The sequence below is a fragment of the Myotis davidii genome, unplaced genomic scaffold (genome assembly GCF_000327345.1).
Source record: "Myotis davidii unplaced genomic scaffold, ASM32734v1 scaffold281, whole genome shotgun sequence".
NCBI classification, from domain to species: Eukaryota; Metazoa; Chordata; class Mammalia; order Chiroptera; family Vespertilionidae; genus Myotis; species Myotis davidii.
Window position 1 is genome coordinate 4311165 of NW_006293784.1, and position 12935 is coordinate 4324099.

Here is a 12935-nt window from a genome sequence, read left to right on the forward strand (position 1 = left end):
AAATCACAGAGGAAGAAGAAGCAATCTGTATAAGAAATGAGCTTAGGAACAAGTTATAGAGGCAAAGGAAGGGCCCTAGGAGCTTGGGCATGAGGAAGGTAATGGTAAAGTGCCCTGGCAGGGAAGGGAAAGGGACAGGGAATAGTGTGGGCATGCTCCTGAGAGTACCTATACTTTTACTTTTTCAGTCACATGCAAGATTGTTTACTTAAAGTTTAAACTAAACTCAAAATATGCCCAATATTTGAATTTAATACCTAATCAATATTCACTTACTATCTTCTCTTTAATTTTAATACCTAGTCAATATTCACTTACTTTCATAAGACTTTCTAGGCCCAAATAAAAGAATTTTAACAGTGTCCATATACCCAATGAATATATAATTTTGCTCTCTGTAACAAGGTCCCAATACTTCATTACCAGATTTATATCAATTAGAAGGGACAATATCCAAGCTGATAACTAGTTATCTCAGATTTAATGAATTGGTACTCAAGGAAATCGTTAATTGATTTATCTAATGTCTGAATCTAAGGTTGCCTCCTCCTTCCAACTGAATTTGAATGACACACTTTTCTCAATTTTATAATTAAGTTTTAGAAAAATTTTATTGTGAAAACTGAAGAATATACTGAATATGCTTGGTTTTCTGAAGTCTGATTTTCCAACTATAAATTACTGGCACTTAGGAAAACAACAATCACTTCAATGAAAATTAAATATATAAAGCCTATGTTTAAAACATGGCCTTTATTAATACTGCCCACTGAGCTCCATTTTTATTTTACATTGAAATACTTCTGCTTTGCAAAGAAAAGACAGAGAAGTGCATTTTACAAGAGTACTTTTTTGTTTTTAATTTTCTGTGAAAATGGAAGGAATCTGAATCACAAGTTCACAATGTGGTAAAACGAAATTAAGAAACAATTATTTTAGTAATGCTATGCCATCACTAGTGTTTGGCTCTGACTTGGTTGTTGTAAATCAGATCCTGATATACAGTCTAGAGCATCTAGGTCATTACTCTACAGCATATTAAACACAGATAAGGAGGTTAAAAAAAAACCCTTTCAATGTACAAACATGAATTTAAAAACTGATTTTAAAAAATCACGTTTTTACATAATGTATATGGCAAAACTGCTTTAAATACACGATTTTGGAAGAATTATTTACAAAATGTATCAGTCTGTGGAACAATTCACAGACATAGCATACATAATTGCTTTACTTGGTTGTTGCATCTCAACTTTGGGAGATATAAATTCATTCGGCAGTATAGCAAACATAAAAACTGTGACATAGTATCTTAAGGGCAACCAAAAATTTGATCCTCAAAACAGTTTAAATACTAGGACTGCCAAAGTGTCTAAAAGAGGATGTACTTTAATGATCCAGATGCCCATTCATAGATCATTCTGCTTGAAGGACTGAGACAGACTCCCTTCAGTACAGGCAGAGCTGCTGGTGCAGCCTCCTGTAAGAGGGACAGCTGAGAGCTATTGTCATCCAAAGAGTGAATTAACCTAGAATTTTCTTTTTTTCAATTTTATTAATATTTTAAAAAATACATAAAAATACAACATCCAATGTCTGAATAAATATATTTAACAAGTTGCAAGATAATACCTTATTTTACACAAAAATTTCAGCTTTAGAAATCTTGTTAAATAACTTCATTGTTGTTATATATTTCATTTTTGTCTTTTTGTAACAAAATAAAAACTCTGAAATTACATAGAAAAAAGACAAAATATTTTTGTCAAGGGATAAGATAGTCCACTGAAAACTTATTCACAATTCCACTGTAAACATTAATAAACATTAAAATATTTGCATAATTGTGTGCTCAAAAATACTATAAAAAGTGGAAGACTTATTACAACTGTAGTTTTCAGTCAACTACACTTCCTTTCACAATTTATTTTGTCCCATTTACACCTTTAAACCTGGGCACACTGCTGAACATATACTTTGGCAGTTCTACATAGCAAGTGCTTCCACAAAAATAAAAAAGAACAACGACGACAATAATAAAAAACAAAACACACAACATAAACCCCCTACTCACCAAGTGTTCAGTCCACCTTAGTGAAAGTGCAGCAGTAACTATTCAGCTGGATGTTTTGATGTTTATCATGTGCACTTGCCTGTCTATGATTTCTATAACACCTGAAAGCTTTATTATACAAATTCATATTTTCTAAGTGCCCTTTTTCTATCTTCACAAAAAATGAAAAAAAATGGAGGAAAAATTATGACAAATACATCAGGCTGCCTACATTTCAATTATTAATCAGCTTACTTTTTTGCAACAGAAAAAAGAAAAGAAGGGAATAGATACCATCCAGCCTGGAAGGGCCGACAGGATATACTTAGCAATGTCAAGCCAGTTGAGTGCTTCCTGTGGTTGTATTTCAGAGTTTGGGATTTATGTCCATGGCAGCAAACTGCTGGGAAGGCAGAGAAACAAGTATCACCTGCATTCTACAGCAAGTACATTCTGTGGGGGAGATGATGATGAGGGACTCATTCCAGTGTCTGACGAAGCAGATGACATGGAGGCTCCTGCATGAGACACTGTGGAATCAAAACAACTACGTTAGACTCAAAAACTGTTATGCAAAGATGCCCAGTCACTGGCAAGATAGGAATTCTTAAGATTATTCACTTCAGTTGTAGCCTTCTTAGATGCTGCATGTAGGAATAACAAACTATCAGCAAAAAACTTTGGCTCAAATGAGTAGAATCAGTCTCTGGTCAGTAAAGTAACTCAGACTAAAAAAAAAAAAAAGCAACATAATATTTAAATATTAAAAAGACAAACTTTTTTATTTTAAATCCCAAGACTCCCAGGCCCTTGTTTTTATTATTTATTGATTTTTAGAGAGAGAGAAGGGGGGAGAGAGAAACATTGATTTGTTGTTCCACTTATTTATGCACTCATTAGTTTCTTCTTGTATGTGCTGACCCGAAATAGAACCCAAAACCTTGGTGAATCTGGATGATGCTCTAACCCAGTGGTCAGCAAACTGCAGCTCAGCAAACCGCGGATCTTTGGAACCTTGAGTGTGGCTCTTCCACAAAATACCGACTTCTGCGCATGGGCCACGAAGTTTCAATCGCACTGTACGTGCGCGCCCGCACGTGGTATTTTGTGGAAGAGACAGAGTCAAGGGGCTAAAGAGCCGCATGTGGCTTGTGAGCTGCGGTTTGCCAACCACGGCTAACGAACTGAGCTGCCCAGCGAGGGCCTGAGACCTACTTAAAGGTCCCTAGGAGGAATTCACCTTGCCCCATATCAGAAACAACATCAACCAGAGATCAATTCTCACTACATCAGATTCCTGTTTTATCTCTGGGCTATAGGACCCGAGAGAATTCACTTATCTCAGAGAATTGCCTGTAAGCAGCTAACCAATGGCCTCCCATCTTTATTCTGTCCCAATACACCTGATGGACACAACATTCTTATAAGCAACAGGAGCTTTCCAGACCTGATAGTAGAACCAGGAGGATAAGGATGGAAGTGTCTGGGGGTGCTGAGAAGAAAGTCTTCAGGTGACTTTAACATAATTCTCCCGGAGGACATACACAGATGGAGGATTGCTACTCAAAGCATGAGGTGCTTTGCCTTTATTATTTATTTATTTATTTACTTTTTTGAGATCAAAGGAATGTTTATTACAGCACTATGGGCCTACCTCCTCCATAAATACAATCTGTAGTCGGAAAGTAGGACCATGACTGACACAGCAAAGAGAATAGTAGGAAGGCTCAGGGATTAGTGCCCTGGTCAAACTCAGCCCCTCTCCCCCGACCCTTTCAGGTGTACTAACAAGGTGCCTGGGACTTCCATTGGAGAGGACGCGGTAAGACCCCTGCTACAGGATCTCAGAATTTAGGAGGGCAGCGGCGGGGTGGGGGATTGTTGCAGGTTCAGCCTATGACCCAGGTCCAGAAGTTTCAGCCTTCTCTGCCACCTCCAGGGCTACCTTCAGGTTCTGTTCAAACAGCTCACACCTGATGGGCATTTCCAGAGAGTAGAATGGATTCTTCAGGGCAAAGTCTGAGTAAATCTCATAAATCTTTCAGAGTAGAGAGTCTATTCCAGCTTGCCTAGGGTCTGCCAGCACCACAAACTTGCTTCCTGTCAGGGTCTGGAATGTGCAGCTTGAATGTGTCTGTCTCCAGCATCTCAGTGCCTGAGCTGCCCCGTTCAGGAGACAGCTGGGAGTCGATTGCGAACAGCGAATGGAACATGGAGGCCAACATGAGCTTCTCATTGGAGGTGAGACGGGGCCGGCCGAATCGCACGGACACGGGGTAGTTGGCAGGGTTGCCAATACTCCAGCACCTCTTTACCATCGGCCGTGTGCTTGCGGTTCACGTCCTTGCCATTGATGGCCAGCAGTGCGTGGCCCACCCGGATGCGGATGCAGTCGCGCTGGCCGAAGGCAACTAGCACTCGCTTGTCGTGTAGCTTGAGCAGATCAAGCGGGTAACTGAATGTTTTCTCAGCCTCGGATCTTGGCGCGTAGCTGCCCAGATGGTAAATCAGGTCGCCGGCTTTGTTCACCACGCACACACTGAAAATGGCCATCACCACGCCGCAGCGGGGAGCCGGGCAATGGGTGGCCTGGCGGGACCACAGTCATTGGACCCGCCCGCCGCGCTTGCGCACTTCTGTTTTGCCATTTTTTAGTTCCTGTCTTTATCTTCTCTTTCTTTGCAAAACTCACCTGTTTTCTGCTAATCTTTGCCCAATTGTTCCTTTTTTTTTAAAAAAAAAATACATTTCATTGATCTTTTTACAGAGAGGAAGGGACAGAAACATCGATGAGAGAGAGACATCGATCAGCCGCCTCCTGCGCATCCCCCACTGGGGATGTGCCCACAACCCAGGTACATGCCCTTGACCGCGAAATTGACTGGGGCCCTTCGGTCCGCAGGCCGACGCTCTATCCACTGAGGCAAACCAGTGAGGGCTGTTCTTTTTTTTTTTTTTTTAATATTTTTGATTTCAGAGAGGAAGGGGGGGAGAGAGAAACATCAACGATGAGAGAGAATCACCGATCAGCTGCCTCCTGTATGCCCTCTACTAAGGATCGAAACGGAAACTTGGGCATGTGCCCCGTCCGGGAATCTATGTAAACCTCCTGGTTCATAGGTTCATGCTCAACCGCTGAGCCATACCAATTGAGTCAACTGTTCCTACTTTATTGAACATTTTTCAAGTAGTTTCAATTGTTGTTTAAGTATGTCTCTCAGAGTGTGTGTACTACCAATATAACATTAACTCATTACTACAAATTTTGACATGTATGATAGAAGTCTCACTTCAACTACAAAAAACTAAGAGAACAGAAGAGGGAAGGAGAATCTTTTCAATTGTCTGAAACTTATATCACCGTTAGGAAACTCAAAAGTGTTGAGGGTTCTCTGAAGAAATTTCAATTTAACTTGCCCTTTTTTTCTTTTTGTTTAAAAATTTTGTAAAGACTTTTTGCTATTTACAGTATTTAAAGAAAAGACAAACATGGAAATCATATCCCTTTTATCTCAACCATATCCCTTTCCATTTGCTCCATCATATTTCCAGGAATTAAAAACTGTTGTAGTTGCACTGGGAATAGAATAATTCAAGACCACATATGACACAAGTCATTCTGTCAGTAATTCATCCTTTAACTCTCTGCCATAGGCGACAAAATTCTCAGTGCAGGTAATTTACCTTTTATTTTTTTAAAGAAACAGCCCCCTCCCAGAACCCGCCTCTCCTGACCCATCCTGCGCCTGGAGTAGTTGCTTTCTAGGACTGCTATGCAATGGTCAGCCTAGTGATTTCCTTCAGCATCCTGAGATTTTTCTTACTGTTTCTCTATGTGGAATTCCTTGTTTGCTGGATCTCACATTTTCTTAGCTTGGCTTCTAGTTTACAGTGCTACCATCAAGAAATGTGACATGAGAAACCTCATGCCATTCTAAGACCCATTTTTCTTTGTATGTACCTTTATATGGTAAACTTTTGGAATCTTCTCTTTATCCATAGGGTTCTGAAATTTCATAATGCGCTTTGGTGTAATTTTTCTCTCCTATTCCTCATAGAGGTCACAGTGAGTCCTTTCAACTGTATCTCATATCCTTCAGTTCTGGAAATCTTTAATACTGTTTTGATGACAACTTCCTGTGTTTATTCAGTACTTCTAGAAATCCTATGATTCAGAATATTTCTCATTCTTCTCTCCTATTGTCTTTTTGACCTTCTATTGGGATTTCTTTAGCTTTGCTATCTATCCATTCTATTACATTTTTTATAAATTCCTGCTATCATATTTTAAAAATATTTTTATTGATTTCAGAGAGGAAAGGAGGAGAGATAGATAGAAACATTAATGATGAGAGAGAAACATTGATTGGCTGCCTCCTGCACACCACACACTGGGGATCAAGCCTGCAACCTGGGCATGTGCCCTAACCAGGAATCAAACCATGACCTCCAGGTTCATAGGTCAACACTCAATCACTGATCCATGCTAGCTGGGCTCTGCTCTTATATTTTAACAGATTTGTCTTGTTCTCTGAATTTTATTATTATATTCTTGTTTTGAGACTGCCATATCTTTCCTGTATCTCTGGATATTATTTATAGTTTGGTGTCTTTATTTGGTGCGTCTATTTTTTTCCAAGTTCCTTTTTTTCTTCCTTTTCTACTTTGACTTCTGTCTTCATATATGTAGAGGTTTTCCTATCTGGTATTATGGCTTCCATATTTAAGAGAGGGACATTAAAAAGCTAACCAGAAGCTGTACATGCATAATAGGTAGGGTTTTTCAGTGGTGGGCACTGCACGTGTAATTATTGGCAAGGATCTTGCTTTTTGATTCAGGAACCTCCAAATGTTGGTATCTATGTTAGACCATTTCTCTTAGGTTGTCCAGTTTCTCCAGAGATTTCCTTCCATCTTGTCCCAGGAATGAGCATGCACTTGATTGATGGCTCTCAGGGAACCAACAGGCTAAGATCTCGGTTGGAAAGAGGATAGGAGTCTCACCATTCAGTTCTGCAAACTTCTACTCATGACTGTATTTTTGGTTTAGCGTTTAGTTCTCACCTTCACCTGTGACTGATATCCCTGAGTATACAAGCTTATTGAGCCCCGCCATCCACCTTATTTTCTGACAGTGCTGTGGGAAAAGGTAGTTTGCTGCACAGGGTCAGACAAAAGAATCTAATTTTTCCTTCCATTTTCAAACAAACTCCATTTTTCAGGCTCACCCCATATCCCTGCCTTTATAGCTTTTCTGGGGTGCTGTGGCATGAACGGCTTGTTTTGTCCTACTTCAAGAATAAACAAGCTTAGGTTTTAGCATTCCCTTATCTGCTAGGACAGTTACAGTAGTTTATTTGCTCCTCAGCTTCCAAAAGATAGGCTTTTGACATTTCTTATCGGTCACACTCTGCTGTGCCATTCTTTTGTCCTTGTGAGTATAAGGCTTTCGATTTTCTTTACTGTTATTTTAGTTGGGATTTGGATAGAGTAGATATGAACATGTCAATATTTAACTAGGAATTAATCGTATACTTTTTATTTATTAAGAAATTTTTAAAATATATTTCTTTATTGATTTTAGAGAGGAAGGGAGAGGAAGAGAGAGATAGAAACATCAATGATGAGAGAGAATCACCGATCAGCTGCCTCCTGCACATCCCCAACTGGGGATCAAGCCCACAACCCGGGTGTGCCCTTGACTGGAATTGAACCTGGAACCTTTCAGTCCACAGGCCAACGCTCTATCCACTGAGACAAAGCGGCTAGGGCTGTGGTCGGCAAACCGCGGCTCTTTGGCCACTTAAGTGTGGCTCTTCCACAAAATACCACGTGCGGGCGCACACGTACAGTGCGAATGAAACTTTGTGGCCCATGCGCAGTTTGCTGACCACTGGGCTAGGGCAATCCTCACATGAGGATATGTTTTGTTGGCTTTTAAAAAATTAATTTCAGAGAGGGAGAAAGGGAGAGAGAGAAGAATAGGAAGAGGAAAAGGGAAGGAGAGAGAGCGATAAGAAAGGAAGGAAGGAAGAAAGGAAGAAAGGAAGGAAGGAAGGAAGGAAGGAAGGAAGGACGGAAGGAAGGAAGGAAGGGGAGGGAGAGAGAGAGAGAGAGAAAGAGAGAGAGAGAGAGAGAGAGAGAGAACGAGAGAACGAGAGAAAGAAACAAACATTGATCAGTTGCCTCCAGTGTATGCATCCCTACCAGGACCAAACTGGTAACCTAGGTATGTGCCCTTCAACCTTTTTGGTGTATGGGATGACGCTCCAACCAACTGAGCCACCGGGCCGAGGCAATCGTACACATTTTTAAGGTCTAGGTCAGACACTATTCTCTCCCCATGACTACTCCAAAGTAATTTCTCCTCCCAACTCCTATACTTGTTATCACTCTTGGGTTCCTCATCATACACTGTCCCACTAGACATTAATATCTTTGAGATCAATGTCTGGATCTCATTCTTCTCTGTACTTCTACTACCTAGAAGAGCACCTGGCACATGGTATGTATGCATTAATGTTGTTCACCTGAATTATCTTATATGGTAGTTGCTTAGGAAATGACATAGGATCCCAACAATCTGGTGAACCTCATAATAATACAGTACCTATTAATAGGCGGCCAGTAAAATGTTGAGCAAAGAGTGAATTCCAAGCAAGTAAACTCTTGAGAACCCACCACATTTAGTGAAAATCACACATTTTGTAAAACAGTTCATGATCTCTTTCAAGAGTCTCATTCTGATTCAGTTGTTGACTCACTTCAACAGAAGCAAAGAAGAAAATACCAAGAATCTAAAAACAACAATTAATAAATGTATACCATATTCAAGGAGTGACAAACCTACATCTTTTAAGATGATAGGGTATATATTAGAAAATAGAGGAAAGAAAAATTATAATCAAATTACCTTCTCTGTCTTTCTTTTTTAATCTTTTTCTTCTCCTGTCGATGGTTGCAACTTCAGACTTTAAAGACATGTAATATTTTCTGATTTCCTGTAGTTTTTCTTGGAGAAAAGAGATTCTCTCTGTACTGTTCATATTATCTAATTCATCTAAGAGGGGAAAAAATTAATTAGAATTTAAAAATAATTCTTTCAGGGAAAATATGGCAATTCTATCAGAAGTCCAACTTATAAATCATCAAAAGCTTTAGTTTATTAAAACCTATCATATTAAGCTAATAAGTCTCTATACACAGGGATGACATTAATTTCAGGAATAAGATTTCTTTATGTAGCCCAATATTTCTATACTAAACATTACTTAATATTTTAAATAATAAAAAAATGTAAGAAAACAACACACAGCAATGCTGATCTATAATTTTATTTATCCAAACAGCTTCTTTATGTTGATGGCTTTATGATTTACTAGTTATTTCCATACTAGACCGGGTATTCATTTCATTGATTCATATAAACCATACATGTCTTATTTCCTAACTGGAGATTTTCTTCCAGTGAAGAGTTAACAAGTCAGTATTATGAAATGACATGGATTTGTATTTAACACATTGCATACCGCATAGAAATCTCTAAGACATACGCCAGGGACCGCATGTTTTTGGGCAAACTTTACGTTATTTAAATCATCATAATGCACTTTAGGTGTTGTTTTTCAATAATTGTAACATTTTTATTTACAAAAACAATTAAACAATTAAAGTTCCTAGTACTTTTTTAACGTATGGTACTGCGTAAAACATTTTCCTCTATGAAGAGGGACCAAACAAAATTTACATAAGTATCTAGATTCGCTCCTTTTTCCATGGGCGTGAAAAACAATACTCGTGAGCGGTCCTTAACAGATGGCGCGCGAAATACGAGAAAACTCCTGAGCGGTACGAAATGTGTTAAGATAACAAATGATGATTACTGGTAAGATATTATTTGGAAACTGAAATAAATGAATTTACTAATCATTTATTCATTTTGACATTTCAAGGAATATACCACTTTACAGTATACATTCAAGTTTTCTATAAGCTTCTTACTGAGTTGAAAGCTCCACTTATATGTCCTAGGGGATGAATTCAGATGTTTTTCTCTGTGTTTATCTTTTTCTCCATCTTTGATGTGAGGGGATATTCTTGCAGGAGATCGTGCAAGCTTCTGTGGCTTAGATACACTAAGATGCTTTACTGGAGTACATTTACTTGAATTGTCTAGGACAGGAAGATCTTCACTATCACTGCTTTGTCCTATAATAACAACAAAAATTGACTCAGATTAGAAAATATATAACTCTCAAATATCAGTATGCAACAGAACCAGCAATTACACTTTTTGGTATCCTACAGAAATAAGTGCACAATGTGCAAAGTTTTTAACAGAAAAAAAAAAGGAAAGAAAATCTTAATGCCTACCTATAGGGAAACAGTTAAAAATGATATACTATTGAATACTTTGCTAGAGTTGCTGAAAAAGAATGAACTAGAGATCTAATTTGGCTCAGTGGATAGAGCACTGGCCTGCGGATTGAAAGGTCCCGGGTTTAATTCTAGTCAAGGGCACATGCTTGGATTGCAGGCTCAACCCCCAAGTAGGGGGTGTGCAGGAGGCAGCCAATCAATGATTCTTTCTCATCATTGATGTTTCTCTCTCTCCCTCTCTAAAATCAATAAAGAGGACCTACCGAAACTATATATATGATAAAGCACCAAAAAATGATCTTTTTTTAAAAAAAATATATTTTTTAATTGATCTTAGAGAGGAAGGGAGAGGGAGAGAGAGATAGAAACATCAATGATGAGAGAGAATCATTGATCAGCTGCCTTCTTGCACACCCCTACTGGGTACTGAGCCCGCAACCCAGGCATGTGCCCTTGACTGGATGAGGACCTGGGGCCCTTCGGTCCACAGGCTGATGCTCTATCCACTGAGCCAAACCTGTAGCGCAAGAAAGATCTTAATGTACACACAGTCTTTAACACATGTTTAATAAAATGTGAGCAGACATTTGTTTAAAACTCTACATCCCTCCTCACCAAATCTGTATTAGAGATGCTTTTGGTTTTCACTTAGTAACAAATTAGAATTGCCCCTCAATTTTACGTTTCTGAATCTCTATACCCTACTTCCATCCTATTCTCTCGCAAAAGCAAACCTTGCTTTCAACTGAAAAGGCAATTTCCCAGCCCCTCCCCTACCTGTATCTGTCCTTGTTGCCCCTTTGTTGGCCTCAAAACAAGGAAACTATTTTTGGGCAAACTAATCTCTTTAGCTATACTCTTAAAAGCATCTACTTCCAGCTCCTCTGAAACTCCCAATGTCAATTCACCATCTTCATTTAACTTCAACTTTTCTCAGTGTACCAACATGCTTAGATGTTTCCTACCCTTAGAGAGGGAGGGAAGGAGAGGAAAACCTTTCCCTTTAGTCAGCATCTCTTTCCTTCTCTTTAGGGCAGTGGTCGGCAAACTCATTAGTCAACAGAGCCAAATATCAACAGTACAATTGAAATTTCTTTTGAGAGCCAAATTTTTTAAACTTAAACTATATAGGTAGGTACACTGTTATTAACTTAATTAGGGTACTCCTAAAGCTTAGGAAGAGCCACACTCAAGGGGCTCGCGAGCCGCAGTTTGCAGACCACGGCTTTAGGATCAAATTTCTTCAAAGAAATTCTCTGTTACCTTGATTTCCACATCTTCTGATCACATCACTGTGCTACTGTTAGAGTCCCAAACACTTATGATTGCCAAATTCAATGATTATATATTTTAATCTTATTGAATATTCTACAGCATTTGGAACTCCTTTCTTATTCAAACCCATTAGTTTACTGATTTTCATTTCTCTTCGATCAGTTTCTACTCTACTCTTCCTGGCTGTCCCATGTAAAGAGATATCCTACATAATTATACTTCTGGTCCTTTTTCTTTTTTTCAGTCACAGTTTACATTCAATATTACTTTGTATTAGTTTCAAGGGTACGGCATAGTGGTTAGACAATCATATACATAACAAAGTGTTCCCCCTGATATTTCCAGTACTCACCTGGCACCACACAGTTACTACAATATTAATGACTACATTTCCTATGCTGTATTTTACTTTTTCTCATTTTATTCTCCTATAGCAATCTCATTGTCTTGCACTCTTTGACAACTATCTTCTGAAAACACTTTCTTCTAAGCTCGAGGCCCCAATTTTCCTAATACTGGGTACCTCTAACTCAACAATCCCTAAATTACTCTTCCAATAACCTGCTGATATTCCTGTGTTCAATGTCAGTCAATTCCTCATAACAAATAATAACTGAGTTCTAGTGATTTTGTTTCCTTCCTTCTGCCTTAGTTAAGCCAAAGATTATTTTCAAAAAGTAAAACTGGTCCATCTCCTTTCTTCCTTTTCAATCTTTTTAACTTTTTATTTTGAGACCATTTTCAACCTTACAAAAAAGTTATAAGGACAGCTGCCAAAAAAATGTTTTTCTGACCCATTTGAAAATAAATTGCCCTACCATACTTGAGTACCGTATTTGCCGGCGTATGAGACGATTTTTTGGCCCTGAAAAATATGCCTCCAAGTGGGGGGTCGTCTTATACGCCAGGTACACTTCAGATAGACTGCCCATAGTGCTTGCCCCATGCCATAGTGGCCTCCCGATGCCCGCCCACTTCATTCCACATACCGTTCAGGCATCAGCAGCGCTGCTGGGTGTATGCTCGGCTGTTATGCGATTTTGCTGTTATGCGATTTTACCACACTTGCAAAATCGCACACAGCCGACCATACACCCAGTATGATAGCGCAAAATCGCGAATCGCGATACCATACTGGGTGTATGGTTGGCTGTGTGCGATTTTGCGAGTGTGGTAAATTCGGGTTACCGTATATTTCTTTACATATGCATTGAATTTTAAAGAAGGC

General features: G+C 39.0%; 1 protein-coding gene and 1 pseudogene across 1 annotated transcript in view; both read right to left on the reverse strand.

Annotated features, from left to right (window-relative positions):
• Positions 1–592: 592 nt before the first annotated feature.
• The window catches only part of ARID4A (AT-rich interaction domain 4A), a 65188-nt gene continuing 52845 nt past the window's right edge, over positions 593–12935 (reverse strand). Inside the window, 3 exon segments of the mRNA XM_006767669.2 lie at positions 593–2583; positions 8967–9113; positions 10055–10261. Coding sequence (XP_006767732.1) covers positions 2480–2583; positions 8967–9113; positions 10055–10261 — 458 coding nt within the window. The 3' untranslated portion in view covers positions 593–2479.
• Positions 3663–4822, reverse strand: LOC102758842 (annotated as a pseudogene).